A 15,703-nucleotide genomic window follows, 5' to 3' on the forward strand; every position below is an offset into this window, starting at 1 on the left:
TTTGGAGGCCTGCCGTGCCCCCACCGCCTAGATCAGCTCAGGGGACTGAGGATATGCTCAGGGAGGGTGACGGTCCCTGTCCTCCCACACCGCAGTCTGATGCGCTAGTCTCTTCCTACGTACTAACCCTTGGGGGGTGGGCCCGTTTTTCCACCTGGGCTCTTAGCTGCTCCCTGCTGAGGCCTCTTTCTCAAAGCCCATCTAGCTCACCCACTTAGTGAGCCTACCCCTCCCAGCTCCCGCCCCGGCACGTGGGTGTGAGGAGACCCTCAGGAATGGTGGCTGGTGCTCGATGCAGTGTGTGTGTGCCCCACTGGGGCCCAAGATGGGGGAGACAGAAGGACTCTCCGGGAGTTGGGTCCTGATTCTCGGTGGGCTCTCGGAAGGCCTTCCCTAGGCTTCTCCTGTCCCCAGCCCAGAGCAAACCCAGGGATGGGCCTTCAGAGTCTGCCCTGGGCAGGGCCGGGATGCCAAGGCCGCCTAAAAGTACAGGTCAAGAAGTGCCTTCAGACAGTTCTGCCTGCCCTTTTCTGGCCCCTCCCTCCCCCCAGCTGTCTCCGGTCACAGGAGACAGCTGAGTCCCCCTCCTGCACCCCCTGCCACGCTCCTTGCTCTGGATCTTGTGTTGAATGGAGTGATGGCCCTAAGGCATGGAGTGTGGGTGTCAGGTGCCTGGTTGTACCCTGTTGAACCTCTCTGCCCATCCCTCCCCCTCCCACCGGGCACCCTAGGAGTATGTGAGCCTGGCAGAGTTTCTCCAGCTGTGCTTCCGCTTGGACCCCCATGCTTCTGCCACCTCCCCCAGCGTGCTCGCCCAGCCCCTGCCTGACAGTGAGGTACCGGCCACTGAGTGAGCCCACCTGTGCCCAAGGGCCTCCTGTGGATGCCCAGGTTGTCCCTCAGTCCTGGGTGGGGCTTGGGGGACAATGGGGTCTGTGTCCAGCGGTGAGGGAGAAGGGCAGCTGGCATAGGGGGGCTGGGAGTGGGTCCCTGTATGGCCTGGGGCCTCGGGAGCTTCAGCTCCTGATGGCTCAAGGCCGGGCAGCCTTCTGCTTGGGCGTGAGGGCGTCGTCCTGCCTAGAGAGGACTTGCTTTCCTGGGCTCTGCAGGCCTCTGCTGCTCCGCGCTTCCTGTGCTCACCCTTCCCTCGCCTGTGGGCAGGGCCAGCTCCTGGGTTGCAGTTCCATTAACCTCTTGTATTCCCTCCTGCGTCCTGGCCTTTCCCCCAAGTACGTGACGCTTGAGCAGCTAAAGGCGATGTGGGGCACCTCGCCCGTGCCCGCAGCCCCTGTGCCAGGCCTGCCTCTCTGGGCCCCTGCCTCCCGGGACCTGGTTCCCACCACCTGCCTTCCTCCCGTGCTGCCCTCTTCCTCCTCCTTCGCTTCCATCACGCCTTCACCCAAGGTTGGTGGCCTGTGTGTCCCTGCCACCCCCAGCCCGCTGCTGGCGTGGCTCTGTGTATATGTGTGTGTGCGCCTGTGTGCGTGCGTGTGTGTGCACGTGTGTGTGTGTGTGTGTGTGTGTGTGTGTGTGTGTGTGTGTTCCGCCCCTGCTTCCTGGCTTCTGAGCTCCAGGCTGGCCCCCTGGGAGCGCTCGGTGCCTGTGGACGCTGGCTGTCTGGCATCATGGTGGGCACAGCACGTGTCTCTGGTCTGGGAGTTGTGTCCTGACTGTTCCTCTTTGCCCTTAGCGCGTTCACAGCAACTGTTTTCTCACTGTTTTTCTCCTCCTTCTCTTTATGCTGTCCTCTCTCCCCTCCTTCCCTCCCTTCTCCCTCACCTCCGTGTTTCCCCGCTCCGTCTTCCTTTACTCTTCCTGCAACCTTCCCCTTTCTTCTGCCTTCTCTCCCGTCCTCCTACCCTTCCTTCCCCTACTCTCCTGACTATTCTCCTCACCCCCTCCCCACGCCCCTCTCCCCACACCCCGCTCCAGATGGAGGAGCTGCTGCTCCCTGCTGTAGACTTAGAGCAGTGGTACCAGGAGCTGATGGCCGGGCTGGGGACCGGCCCCGCTACAGCCTCCCCGCGCTCCTCTCCCCCGCCTCTGCCCGCCAAAGCTTCCCGGCAGCTGCAGGTAACCCCCTCTCTCCCTGCCCGTTCCTCCCCAAGCCCTGCTCCTCTCTGTGCTGGGTACCTCCTGCCAATGCAGCAGCCACACAGTGCCTCCCTAGAGGGTGGGGGTCCGTTGAGTCAGGGCAGTAGGTCTCCTAGTGCCATCCTGGCACTTCGGGCAGCTGGGGCCAGCCCTTGAGTCCAAGGATGACGTACAGGATTGACTGTCCAGTGAAGGGGGGTCCAGGAGCAGTGGTCAGGTTGAGATGGGCTTGGTGCCTCGAGCTACGGTAGGCTGTGGCCCCGCTCTGTCCCTGGCAGCCTTCAACCCTGGAGTTTCTCCCTGGGTCTGGGGGCCTGATGTGCTCTTGGGCCCGTGGCAGCTGGAACTCGTGTGTCCTGGGAGAACTGCCAGCACTTTGCTCTCCTGGTCTCCCCGGGGGTGACACTTGGAGGCAGTCCTGATGGGACAGAGACGTGCCCGGCCTCCTCACAGTTCCCGTGGAGGGTGCAGTCCGAGCTGAGCCTGGAGCAAGCTGCTGACTGTGGTGTGGGGGTGGGGGTGGGGGCAGTCAGGTAGCGTCCTCCCCCAGGGTGCACGCCGCTGACCTGCTGCTGTGCCCGAGACCCCTGCCTTCGAGATTCACTCCTGGAGTGAAGGCACAGGACCTCTAAGACCCCATCTCAGCTCAGATTCTGTGCTCCCTTTGGGAGGAGCCTGTGAGCCACCCTCTCTCTACTTTGTGTCCGGCTGGTTAGAGACTTTCCCACGTTTTGATTCCTTTCATCGTGAGCACAGTTAACTCTGATTTTACAGCTCAGTCACTGGGGCCCGGAGAGGATAAGCAGTCCCGCCAAGGCCACACAACTAGGACGTAGCAGAGCCGATGCCAAGAGTCAGGGATCTTGACTTCGGGCACCGGTGTTCCGCAAACACGAGGGCCGTGAGGGAGCTTGGCGGTTGTTTGGTCTAGCCCTGCTCCCTGCTCTTGCAGATAAGGAAGCCCGGGCCCAGAGCCGGGAGGCGCAGGGCCCAAGGTCACACAGCCCGTTAGTGGCAGAGCCGGGACCAGAGGGAACCCTGGCTTCTAGTCGGTCTCCTGTACGGCTCTGCCCGGCCCATGTTAGCGCCTCGCATGGGTCGATTTACGAGATCTTTTCCGAGACCTGGGGTGGGACCGGGGATTGGCCGAGGGAAGAACTGCCCGGAAAGGAGGCTTGGCAGCCTCCAGTAACGCCTGTCCGTTGGTCTGGCCCGAGAAGCTCAATGCTGTTGTCAGTTAGAAGCGGCCTCGGAGGCCCGGTGCCAGGGCGGTGTCTTGGATTGCAGCCAGCCTAGGTGACGGGGGTGGGGTGGGGGGGTGGGGGTGGTGGCCAGGGGGGGAGCCAGAGTTGACCCGGCGCTCTCTTCCCTCCAGGTTTACCGCTCCAAGATGGATGGGGAGGCCACCAGCCCCCTGCCCCGGACCCGCAGCGGCCCTCTCCCCTCTTCCTCTGGCTCTTCTTCCTCCTCCTCCCAGCTCAGCGTGGCTACCCTGGGCCGTAGCCCCTCCCCAAAGGTCTGAGGACAGCGGGTGGGCTGAGTGTATGGCAAGGTGGTGGTAGGGGGATGGAGACTGCCACACCGGGGAGGGGGCGGGGCCGCCCCAGGGGAGCCTCGGTGGGGGGGGGTCTTCTGAGCCCCGGGTCCCCATGCTCCACTTCCCCCCCTCCCCCCACCGCCGCAGAGTGTCCTCCTTGCCCAGAATGGCACGAGCAGCCTTCCTCGCAACCTGGCGGCCACGCTGCAGGACATTGAGACCAAGCGCCAGCTGGCCCTGCAGCAGAAGGGTGAGTGGCCGCAGTGCCCACCCGCCCGCTCTCCTGGGGGGGCCTGGATATCTGCCACCACCCCCCTCCCTCCGTGCCTCACGTTTTGCGAGATGTTTTTGCTTTACTTGAGTTCCAGGTGAGGGCAGAAAGCATTTAGGTTCGATACTGAAAGGAGAGCTTCCTGGATATTTGTCCAGAGACTCGGGGTTGGGGGCTGTGCGGTATTCCCAGAGAGCACAGCAAACAAGGAAGATGTTTGTTGATCTGAGTCGGGATGGACGTTGCCCTGTCTGGAGGCAGAGGGTGGACGTGATGACCTCCGGAAATGGTTCCCTAAGATACTGGCTCTGGGGACCCTGGAGTCCTTGCTGCCTGTGTGCATTTTGGTTGTTTTGAAAGCCCATGTCTGTGCCTCTCTCTCGTCTCGTCCCCTCTGTGTCTCTCTGCCCGGGGCCCCCCACACCAGGCGAGTCGCTTCCTGCCGAGCCCCCCCCAACCGACGACCCAGCAGGTAGAGCGTTGGTCACTGAGGGCATTGCTTTGGTCAGGCAGCCCCGCCTGGGCGTCCGCATGATGTATTCTGCGCGGGTCCTCGCTGCCCCCAGGCAGGCTCCCCAGCTGACCCGGGGCCGACCTGGGGCCGGGTGTCTGGCTGGCCTCACGCCTCCCGCTGAGCTGTCTCCTGCCTTGTCGTCTCCCCCTCTGTCCCGCTCTCGTGGCTCTTGCTTCTGCATCACGGCTGGCTTTGCATGGACGCCCTGCTCACGCCCTTCCCTCTCCCCCTTCCCCAGCGGGCAGGGCAGTGCATGAGTCCTGCCCCGCTCTGGGCCGGGGCGGAGGGGGGGGCGGCGGGTGCTCAGGAAGCAGGAGGAGCGCTGAAGCCGGACCGCACGGCCGCGGCCAGCTGTGCAGGCGACAGAGACCCCGGCAGGGCAGCCGGACGTGGAGCTGCGGGGGCTGAGGGGTGGGCCCGGTGCTGACCTCTCCCCGCTCGCCCCTTCCCTCTGTCTGTGGTTCTGCCGGCGGCCCCCACAGGGCCCACCGTGACTCCCCCGTCCCTCCCGCAGGGCAGCAGGTGATCGAGGAGCAGCGGCGGCGCCTGGCCGAGCTGAAGCAGAAGGCTGCGGCCGAGGCGCAGTGCCAGTGGGATGCCCTGCACGGGGCGGCCCCCTTCCCGCCCGGCCCCTCGGGCTTCCCCCCGCTCATGCACCACTCCATCCTGCACCACCTGCCGGCCGGCCGAGAGCGCGGGGAGGACGGCGAGCACGCCTACGACACCCTGAGCCTGGAGAGCTCCGACAGCATGGAGACCAGCATCTCCACGGGTGGCACCTCGGCCTGCTCCCCGGACACCGTGTCCAGGTACCCGCCCGAGGGGGCCGGCCCCGCCCCCGCCAGCCGCCTCCCGGCCCCTTGATGCCCCCACTCTCGCCCTCCCCCAGCGTGAGCGGCCTGGACGTGGGGAAGATCGAGGAGATGGAGAAGATGCTGAAAGAAGCGCACGCGGAGAAGAGCCGCCTCATGGAGTCGAGGGTGAGGCAGGCCTGCGCCGGCGGGCCCGCGGCTGCCCGGGGCCTGTGTCCCGCCCCCAAGCGCTCCCCCCTCCCCTTTTTTTTAAAAAGTTTTTATTTATTTTCAAGAGACAGAGACAGATCGCAAGCAGGGGAGGGGCAGAGAGAGAGGAGACACAATCCGAAACAGGCTCCAGGCTCTGAGCTATTAGCACAGCGCCCGACGCGGGTCTCGAACTCACGGGCCGCGAGATCATGACCTGAGCCGAAGTCGGACGCTCAACCGACTGAGCCACCCAGGCACCCCGAGACCTTCCCTTGAGGAAGAGTGTTTTAGAGGTCGTGTTCGTCAGATGGAGGAGGCCTGGTGACATGGCTCTTAGGATGAGAGGAGGCAGCACAGGAACCCTCGTCCAGCCAGGAATTTCCCTTTCGGCAACGTGCAGCCTTTGCGTGTTTGCTTCTGTGGGTGTTTTGGCCGCCACGAGAGTTCTGATTTGCGTCTGCACGAGTGGCGGGTCCTTCCCCTTGGGGACGGTGAAGAAAGGCGGGAATGGGGGCCCAGCATGGGGGGGTAGGGCCAGAAGAGAAGGCAGGCGTCCAGGCCAGAGCAGAGGTTGGCAGAGGGAAGTGGGCCCGAGGTCAGGACCCTGGTTTGTCCCCAGGGCACAGCCAGGCTGAGGAGTCGGTGCCTGGGGAGGAGGGCGAGTGAAGGGTCTGTTCTGTCTCCACTCTTGGGGTGCTCTTCGTCTCTCAAGATGAGAGTGGGGTGCAGGGGGCAGGGGTCAGGAGCTAGACCAGCCAGAAAGGAAGGCCTCTCAGCCTTACATCCGCGGGGGCCAGATTTACAAGCAGCTCTTGGCAAACGGAGAGGAAGGAGACCCTGCTAAATTTTGAGCTGGGAAGAAACGGCAAGCAGGAGCCAATGGCATGGAAGTTGTTTGTGTTGATGAGGACATTGGGCATCTCTGACACGCTTTGTGTTTGATGACTTGTTTTAATGGCTTTTAAAATCTTCTAATAATGGCTTCTGTACGTGCACTTTTTTTCTCCGTAAAATTTGAAGTTCAACTACAAATGTTTGTAATTTGACTTCAAAAGGCCTCAGGGACTAGGGAAAGATTACTGAATATATTCAGTATCAAAAAAACCCAGTTGCTTAGATTATCGGTGTCTTAGGGATCGAAGTAAAAATTGTGAGAGCCATGTTTACTTATTCATTCAGTGCTTCCTTCATGCTGGAATCAGTGATGGGCATTTACATACACGACCTCATTACTTTTCACTATAATCCCTGAAGGTGGGCACTCTTGGCCCCATTTTACAGGCGAGGCAGCTGAGGCTTAGGGGGTTTAAATGATTTTGTCAGGGTCACAGAGCTCAGACCGGTGACAGAGCCAGGATTTGAAGCCAGCCTGGTCTCAGTTTAAAGCATTTGCCCCTTACGAACAAGGTGCTTGGAGAAGGTGGGTTTTGGGGCTGATGCCTCCTCGTGCCAGCCTGCTCTCTGAGGTGGGCGCCTCCTGCAGCTCTGCCCCAGCCTGAGGAGGGGCACCTGGAGAAGGGGAGGGAGAATGCAGCCGTGGGCACTGACTGCTGGCTTTGGGGGCAGGAGCGGGAGTTGGAGCTCCGGAGGCAGGCCCTGGAGGAGGAGCGGAGGCGGCGGGAGCAGGTGGAACGGAGGCTGCAGAGCGAGAGCGCCAGGAGGCAGCAGCTGGTGGAGAAGGAGGTCAAGATGCGGGAGAAACAGTTCTCCCAGGTAAGTGGGTGCTGGGGTGTGCTGGGCGGGGCTGTGGAGGGGTAGGGGTACCCTGGGGTGTGAAAACTACTCTCCTCCAGAAAAGGTTGCTGTTGGCTCCGCACCAGGCAGCATTCTACTTGGGACTCATTCGGCCCCAAGGACCAGACACCTGGGTGTGCGTGTGTCTTGTGGCTGTCCTGGTCCTCACTCCACCAGACTCGAAGCTCCGCCCCTCCGGCCCCTTCCCCACCCCCACCCCCACCCCCGTGGGCAGATGATGTCACTCTGACTCTTGGTTTACATCTCCAAGAGAGACTTGTACTCGTTTCTCCGTGGCACCGGAGTCCAGTGCTGTTGCCTTATGCAGAAGAGTTGAAGGTAGAAGAAGTTAGGTTGTGTGGGGAGGTCTGCCTGTGTCTCTGGTCCCAAATCCTGGCCCCTCTGTGAGAGCCCATGGGACTCACACAGGCTGTTCCTTCCCACTGGGTCTTCTAGTCCCCCAACACCCCTGCGTGTCTGGTCCTGTGGGATTTACCCCGACAGGGACCAGTGACCACAGCTCCCTGGTCCTGGGAAGCAACAGCATAAACTCTAGGGGGCAGGCCACCTGGATTGGGCTTGGGAATTAAGAAACGATCCAGGGGGGTGCCTGGGTGGCTCAGTCAGTTAAGCGTCTGACTTTGGCTCAGGTCATGATCTCACGATTTGTGAGTTCGAGTCCTGCATGGGGCTCACTGCTGTCAGCACAGAGCCTGCTAGGGATCCTCTGTCCCCCCTCTCTCTTCCCCTCTCCTGCTCACACATGCTCTCTCGTTCTCTCTCAAAAATAAACACTGGGGCGCCTGGGGGGCTCAGTCGGTTAAGTGTCCGACTTCAGCTCAGGTCATGATCTCATGGTTCACGAGTTCGAGCCCCGTGTTAGGCTCTGTGCCGACAGCTCAGAGCCTGGAGCCTGCTTCAGATTCTGTGTCTCCCTCTCTGTCTGCTCCTCCCCCACCCACATTCTCTGTTTCTCAAAAATAAATAAACATTTAAAAATTAAAAAAAGGGGCGCCTGGGTGGCGCAGTCGGTTAAGCGTCCGACTTCAGCCAGGTCACGATCTCGCGGTCCGTGAGTTCGAGCCCTGCGTCGGGCTCTGGGCTGATGGCTCAGAGCCTGGAGCCTGTTTCCGATTCTGTGTCTCCCTCTCTCTCTGCCCCTCCCCCGTTCATGCTCTGTCTCTCTCTCTGTCCCAAAAATAAATAAAACGTTGAAAAAAAAAATTTTTTTTTTTAAATTAAAAAAAAAAAATACTGATAAGGAAACTGAGGTCCAGAGAGGGCATGCGATCCAAACAAGGTCCAATAGGAAGTCAGAGCCCGGATTTCCTACTGGGCTTTGCTTTCCAGAGCATGTTCACATCTGGCCTCTTGCCTTATTTCATTCAGCCCAGGAAGGAGATGAGGGGCAGGGACAAGACAGGAAAGGTTGTATCTTGGTCCTAGGTGGGGAAACTGAGGCACAGAGCCACTCAACAGTTGCCCAGGTCTAGGTTGCGGCAGTGCGGGCCTGCTAGATCTCTGCTTTTGCCACAAGCCCTGTGAAACCAGAGTGACTTCCCTGGGGGTGGGAGGGAGGGTTGGCATTGGTGGCGGTTCAGGACTGAAGCCAAGAGACCTTGACAAGGGAACAGTGGGGGAAGAGAGAGACTCTGCTGAGCCTGCCTTCCGCTCCCAGGCACGACCCCTGACTCGCTACCTGCCAATCCGGAAGGAGGACTTTGATCTGAAGACCCACATTGAGTCGTCGGGCCACGGTGTCGATACCTGCCTGCACGTGGTGCTCAGCAGCAAGGTACGAGGCGTGCGTGGCCCCGGGGTGCTGGGGGGAGAACCCCCCGCTCTGGGCATTTCCCGGGCCCTTGGGATAGTGGCCCTAGTTTCTGCCCTAACACCAGAGGTCTCTGTCCCGGGATCTGGTGTGCTGGCTTAAAGAGATGTTGGGGGGGGCGCCTGGGTGGTGCAGCCGGTTAAGCGTCCGACTTCAGCCGGGTCACGATCTCACGGTCCGTGAGTTCGAGCCCCGCGTCGGGCTCTGGGCTGATGGCTCGGAGCCTGGAGCCTGTTTCCGATTCTGTGTCTCCCTCTCTCTCTGCCCCTCCCCCGTTCATGCTCTGTCTCTCTCTGTCCCAAAAATAAATAAACGTTGGAAAAAAAAAAAAATTTAAAGAGATGTTGGGGACAGCCCCCCGAAATACAGGCAGAGGGGATGGCCTTTCTGTTGCTGCTCGGGGAAGGAAGGTTTAGGGACTGCGCATTCGGGTCCCTCCTCACTCCCGCTTCTCACCAGGTCTGCCGCGGCTACTTGGTCAAGATGGGGGGCAAGATTAAGTCGTGGAAGAAGCGCTGGTTTGTCTTCGACCGGCTCAAGCGCACCCTTTCCTATTATGTGGGTGAGTTCCTGTGAGACTGTCTCAGAGCCTGGACGCTTCTGGAAGGAGGCCAGGCTTACAGGCCGGGGGCCAGGGGCTTGAACTGAGCACTTGTCCCCTCCCCGACAGCGTCCAGAGCACGGTCCACCTTCGTGTATTTGGCAACATAACCGAGCGCATCCTAAGTTCCGGGCACTGTCCTGGTCCTTGCTGACAAGCAGGGTGGCCACAGCTCTGCCCCTCGGAGCTTGCTGTCAGGGAGGCAGATACTGAACGGAGTGAAAGCGGTGCACGATGGGAATGCTGCAGACGCTGTGCGCGTGTGCAGTCCTGTGGATTCCTGGAGGGCCCGCAGGCACCTCCTCCCACGGCTTCCTCCACCCGGCCTCCGGCTCGGTTGCCGGTCCCTAGAATCCCCTCCCTCTCTCTGGACAGTTCCCACTTCGAGCGCAGGATGCCGTGTCGCACGCTGGTCAGCAGAGGCCAGGGCATGCCACGGGGACAGCCAGTCCCGAGACCCCAGTGGCTCAGAACCACAAAGGTCGTTCTTACCCGATATGCATCCGTGTACGTGGCGCATCGGTGGGCGCTCTGCGGCTCTCTGCGTCACTGCCCCCTTTGTTGGAGAGCATGCATTTTTAGAGCACTGCTGGCCACCGTGGCGGAAGGTAAAGAGAAGCTTAACTGCGCCTTGCACTGGCATTAAATGCCCCAGCCGGGGTCTGTCCGCAAGTCATTAGCGGGGCTGCTCGGCCAGTCCAGCCACCCCGCCCCCAGCCAGGAAGAGCAATCCTGCTCGGAGCCTGAAGGGTCAGGGCTTAAGTGTCTGGTGCCAGGGACATCCAGGCCTGGAGTGCCTGCATCCCCTCTAACCTGCTCCCTGAGTTCCACCCCCTCCAAGAAGCCTTCCCTGATTGCCTGGGGCCCTGGGTGTGCGGGCAGAGGCACATGCGTCTGGGAAGGGACTTCGTGGGGATTTGAGAGAAATAGGCCCCGGGGAGAAGAGCTCCATTTTAGGCCTGTTGAGGTTGAAGTGCCCCTGGGACATCTAGGTTGAGGAGAAAGGTCAGGGTTGGAGTTGAATCGGTTGGAGTAATAGTGATAGCAGGTCATACTCACCGAGCACTCGCCTGAGCGGGCTGCCGTGCTAAGCATTCTGCGTGCCTCGTCTCGTCTACTTTTCGTCATCGTCTTGTGAGGGAAGCACTGTTTCATACCCATCTTACAGATGAGGAACATAGGCTCCAAGAGGTTAAGTAAGTAAACTCCCCAGGGTCTCACAGCTGCTAAGCAGCAGAGCTCAGCCCGAGCGTGGGCAGCTGGACCTCAGAGGGAGATGAAAGTCCATGCCCTGGGGAAGGAGGAAGCAGAGGGACGGGCAAAGGGACGAGGGGCAGGAAGCCACATGCCAGGTGCCGGGCTGGCCCTGGGCCTCTGTGACCTTCCTTAATGTCTGTGGAACGAAGGAAGACGACTTTCAGATGAGAGGCGGAAACAGGGAGGGAAGCCAGCCCGAGGAGCAGACGTTTGCAGGCAGGGAGCGTCGTGTCGCCGGGGACGAGGGATGCTACAGAAAGGCCGAGAATAATGTGGGCTTAGAGGCCCTTCCACTCACAGACCGGAGCTGTGTACAGGGGTGGGAGCCATTGCACAAGAGGAGGAAAGGTGGGTGGTTAGGAAGCAGAGGCAGGAGCTGTTAGTATTTCCAGTGAAGGGAGAGGTGCTACTGGAGGGGTGGGCCGGGCCTGGGGGCCAGGGTGGGGCTGCGTCCCCGTCCCAAGAGGAAGCGTGGGGTGGAGCTGGGCCCATCAGCCCAGGGGCGTAACGATCGCAGCTGCCACATGTTGTGTCCCAGTCACTGTGCTGAACCCTCCGAACGTGTTCTCTCACTTAGTGCTCACGACCGCTTACAACGCGTAGATGCTCTCTCGGTGTTCCCAGCCGTGCTGTCGAGGTCACATAGCTAATGAATGCCTGTATGCCTGTGCTTTCCTCCCCACTGGATTGTAGGTTCCTAAGAGAAGGATCTGTGATTGCTGGTGATCCTAGCGCCTAGGGCTCCCTTCAGCACTGAGCACCTGCTGTGTGCTAGGCCCATAGCTGTTGGTGTTGGAGGAGGTAGACCTACGGACGGGTAAAGAAGGGCTCAGATTTAGCATGGTAAGTTCTGTAGAGGAACATCCATGCTGTGGGAACACAGGAGAGTGCAGCCAGGCACCACAGCGGTGACACTCGCAATAGGTCTGGAAGACCATTTAGGAATTTGCCAAGGGAATGGGCTGGAGACCGTTCCAGGGTATGCAGAGCATACTGTTAAGGGACTGGTCAGCAGCTCCACCTGGCCAGATAGAACGCGTTGGTGCAGGGGAAGGATGTGAGATAAGACCAGAGGGGCGTGTTGGCACCGGCCTGTAAGTACCCTTTGCCAAGCCAAGATGGCGGCAGGTTCCCGGGGAGGGAACTGGCCGGGAGGCTCTCGGGTTGAGGCAGCAGGATTAGGTTTGCTTTAGGAAGATCGCTCCCTTGTCCTTAGCGGAGAGGAGTTGAAGGGGCAGAGGGTGGGGCCGGGGCACATCGAGGCGGCTACAGCAGTGCTCCCGGATGGAGGACTCAGGCCGGAAATGACACCGGGGTGGGGGAAGGGTGCAGAGCAAGGTGCAGGCCATCGGCTGTCACTGTCTGAGTTTAGTGACTGTGTGACCTTTCGGTTGTGGTGCCCGAGCAGTGTTTGCCACAAGACAAGGTGGCCCAGGCCCTGGGCTTTCCCTTGGCAGTTCCCCTCCCTCCCCACTGGAACGGTCCCCTCTGCTGTTAGCTTGCCCACCTTCTTCCTGTCACCCCTGCCTCTAGGTGCTACGCGTCTTTCTGTTTTTTAATATTAGAGGCAAATAGGCCAATGCATTCATAGAGTTCTGATATCAAAACGCCCGAAAAGCTTTAGATTGGGACTTATGCCTCTGCTCACTCCAGATGACTGTTTTTGTTATAAATCTCTTGTGTATCCTTGTAGAGTTTTAGAACGTAAGCAAATGCAAACATAGACTGTTAGTCGTTTTCTTACACGAAAGGGGGCATACAATGCATTCCTTGTTTTACTGCTAACGTATCAGATCTGTGTGAGATAGATCTACATCTGATACATTTTAAGTTAAGCTGTATTTCTGAAACTATATATCAGAGATTTCTGAATCATTTAAGAGCAGTGTAGTATCCCCTCATGTGCTAAACTATAATTTATTAACCAATCTCTACTCGGGGACACTTGCGTTGTTTGCAGTATTTCATGACTACCAATACTGTTGGGGTGAATACGCGGGTAAATTTGTTACTTGTAAAATAAATGTCCGTAAGTGCAATCACTGGCTCGAAGGGCAAACACCTAATCCTGGTAGGACTTACCTGTCACTTATCAGACCACCTCCCCTGTTTCTCCAGAGCCCCACCTAAGGGGTGCTGTTTATTTTTGGCATATTTTTGCCATTCTGGTGGGTGAGAAGTGGTATCTCAGTGGAGTTCTAATTTGCGTTCTCTAATTCTGAGCAAGGCTGAGCACTGACCAGATCTTTGGGGCTCCATGTTGGCCTCTGTTCTGGAGTCCCGGGAATCACCCCATTTCTCAGACTGGGGGCAGGGGTGCTCCTTCAGCAGCACGTCACCTGAGGGACGACAGGCCTCCTCAGCCCGGCCTTATTTCCTCTGCAGACAAGCATGAGACGAAGCTGAAGGGGGTCATCTACTTCCAGGCCATCGAGGAGGTCTACTATGACCACCTGCGCAGTGCGGCCAAGGTGAGGGTGGGCCCCGCGGCGTTGTGGGACGACAGCCTCCAGCCTGCGTCCTCCGGAGCCTTGGACCCATGGCTTGGTCTCTTTGTAAACTTTCTCTTCCTCTCTCCCTCTCCCCTTCCCAGAAGAGGTTTTTCAGCTTCACTGTGGTGACTGAGGTACCCCTCCCCCACCTACGTGTAACCAAAACTACTGCACATTAATGCCTCCTGTTCCCTACTTGTCCCTGACCCTTTACTCTCCCCTCCGCCCCGCTTCCCCAGGCCTGAGGGAGGAGCAACGGGGGGCGGCTTGCGGCCCCCTCTCTTGAGATGACAGCAGGCTGTGTCCCTGTGGGGGGAGGGGTGGGCACCACAGAAAGGATGGCTAAAGGGAGGAAGGGGTTCTCCGGGAGGGTTCTGGCTGGGGGGACTGATAGAGGGGATGTGTCCGAGGCCTGGGCTGTCTGCCCTCATGTAATCAGCCTCCCTCCCCCCAAGCCTCGGGTGCCCACCTCAGCCCTGACCTCCCCTCCTCTGCGGCCCAGCATCCTACCTGCAGCTTTTTCCATCGGCCCCTCTTGTGCTGAGAGGAGACTCTGGTCCTCACGGGAAGGGCCCTTTGTGTCTGATTCCTGTGACACTTTTGTGCCCCCGGGCTCGCTGAGGAACAGTGCCCCCACAAGGCAGGGTACGGCCCTGCCAGGGCCCAAGGATGGTCCGGGTGTGAGGAGGGGACCGTCTCCAGCGGGGGCCTGCTGGACTGATGGGCACTAGGTTTGGGGCGTGTTTCAGACTCCGTCCTGAGCTCTAGGGTGTCATGGAGACGGGGAGGGGAAAGGGCAGATGGGGGGTCAGAGGTGAGCCCTGGCTTAGACCTTCCTCTCTCCCTGAGCAGAGCCCGAACCCAGCCCTGACCTTCTGTGTGAAGACCCATGACCGGCTCTACTACATGGTGGCCCCATCTGCCGAGGCCATGCGCATCTGGATGGATGTCATCGTGACCGGAGCTGAGGGCTACACTCAATTCATGAACTGACCGGTGTGGACCTCCTGGACCCTCGGGCCAGCCCACCTGCTGCTCCGCCCTGGAGACAGAGGTGCACACCGGGTCACACAGGAGTGCCCCCAGAGGCCCGGAAGGGCGGAGCGTGCCTGGGGCTGTTGTAGGTGACTTTGTACTGTTCTACGGTGTAAGGAGCTCATCCTGTGAATTTCTGGGCTCAGGCCCCCTGAAGAATCAGTCAGCAGATGAAAAGTGGGGAGGCTCCCGGGAGCCCAGAATCTGCAGTAACCTTGGAGGGCCTTGCCCCAGGCCTGAGGAGCTGTCACAAGAGGGGGCCTCAAGCTCTGACCTGGCACCTGCACTCCCCAGCCTGTGTTCTCTTTTGCAAAAGGACAAATTATGGTACCAGAATCTGCCAAAGATCCCTTCTTGCCTCAGCCCCCTTTGCGGGGGGCCTTGGGGGCTGAGGAGAACCACATCAAGAGTGGGGTAACAGCTCAGGCGGTGTACTTCTCCAACCCCGCTCTACCCTGTCCTCCCCTGTCTTTGTTCAAGGGCCAGAGACCTCCAGTGCCATCCTTGAGGTCCTAACCTCATCCCCTTTTTGCAGACCCCCAACCACGATCTCCACAGTGACTGCTTCATCGCCATGGTCATACACTCGCCGTGGCTCCGCCCATGCTGCAGCCATGGGCCCATCCGAGGGTACAAGGGTACGTACTGCGACCTCTCCAGCCCAGGACCTTGTGCATCTCATGCCGGGGGAAGGGACCAAGCACCCGCTCCCTGCCCCCTATGTCTCCAGGCCCTGGTGCACAACCGGCCGCCCCCTAGTCCAGACCTCTCCCTTGCACTCGTGCCTTGCTTAGAGCCAGAAGGGACGAAGCTTGGACATCCAGAGACTGGAGGATGGGAGAGGCAGCTAGACTGGGTTCTACAGAACTGGCTGGGTTTCTAACAGGGATGGAGGGCCGCTCAGACGCCCGCTGGGGGAGACCTGAGCAGGAGCCGAGGGGGAGGACCCTGGGGGCTGGCTGCCCTCCCTTCGGCCTCAGAAGGATGACAGAAATGGAGAGCAGAGGACCAGGCCCCCAGCTGTCTGGCCTCAGCCCTTCACGCCTTAACACTAAGCCCACAACCCTGCTCCTCTGCCCAACACTGGGCCATGGTTGCCCGGCCTGGGCTGGGCGATTTTCAGTATTTGTAAGCATCTCAACAGAACAATAAAGCATTTGGAGTATGTGTTTGGGAAGCCAGGTTGTATGCGATATGGGGCTAGGTGTTCCCCGCAAAATAGGATTTCCTCCTTACTGGGGTTCCAGGACGGACAAGGGCACACAGCCCATGACTTCCAGGTCCCTACCCTGACCACTCCAAGGACTGGCTCTGGGTGGGGTATGGGGTCTCC

The 15,703-nt window shown here is 59.7% G+C and overlaps 1 protein-coding gene and 1 long non-coding RNA gene across 23 annotated transcripts in view; one reads left to right on the plus strand and one right to left on the minus strand.

Annotated features, from left to right (window-relative positions):
• The window catches only part of PHLDB1 (pleckstrin homology like domain family B member 1), a 46,159-nt gene extending 30,622 nt beyond the window's left edge, over window positions 1–15,537 (plus strand). For 6 of the 21 annotated variants that reach the window (XM_045483031.1, XM_045483030.1, XM_045483027.1 and 3 more), the window contains 14 exons: window positions 732–836; window positions 1,231–1,404; window positions 1,933–2,073; window positions 3,470–3,610; window positions 3,779–3,881; window positions 4,330–4,374; window positions 4,931–5,225; window positions 5,306–5,396; window positions 6,987–7,133; window positions 8,833–8,949; window positions 9,445–9,547; window positions 13,229–13,314; window positions 13,437–13,469; window positions 14,188–15,537. In XM_045483031.1, coding sequence (XP_045338987.1) covers window positions 732–836; window positions 1,231–1,404; window positions 1,933–2,073; window positions 3,470–3,610; window positions 3,779–3,881; window positions 4,330–4,374; window positions 4,931–5,225; window positions 5,306–5,396; window positions 6,987–7,133; window positions 8,833–8,949; window positions 9,445–9,547; window positions 13,229–13,314; window positions 13,437–13,469; window positions 14,188–14,328 — 1,722 coding nt within the window. In that variant the 3' untranslated portion in view covers window positions 14,329–15,537. The remainder of the gene's footprint in view (window positions 1–731; window positions 837–1,230; window positions 1,405–1,932; window positions 2,074–3,469; window positions 3,611–3,778; window positions 3,882–4,329; window positions 4,375–4,930; window positions 5,226–5,305; window positions 5,397–6,986; window positions 7,134–8,832; window positions 8,950–9,444; window positions 9,548–13,228; window positions 13,315–13,436; window positions 13,470–14,187) is intronic. The other 15 variants (XM_045483033.1, XM_045483035.1, XM_045483037.1 and 12 more) reach the window with 10 other exon arrangements.
• Window positions 11,310–13,949, minus strand: LOC123600759. Of its 2 annotated transcripts, none has more exons than XR_006713792.1 (3): window positions 13,846–13,949; window positions 13,084–13,182; window positions 11,310–11,472 (listed from the first exon to the last, which is right to left on the minus strand). It is a non-coding gene; the product is annotated as an uncharacterized LOC123600759 (long non-coding RNA). The 2 variants fall into 2 exon arrangements; XR_006713793.1 differs by having other exon boundaries at window positions 11,468–11,540.
• Window positions 15,538–15,703: the final 166 nt, after the last annotated feature.

This window comes from Leopardus geoffroyi, chromosome D1 (genome assembly GCF_018350155.1).
Source record: "Leopardus geoffroyi isolate Oge1 chromosome D1, O.geoffroyi_Oge1_pat1.0, whole genome shotgun sequence".
Lineage (NCBI taxonomy): Eukaryota > Metazoa > Chordata > Mammalia > Carnivora > Felidae > Leopardus > Leopardus geoffroyi.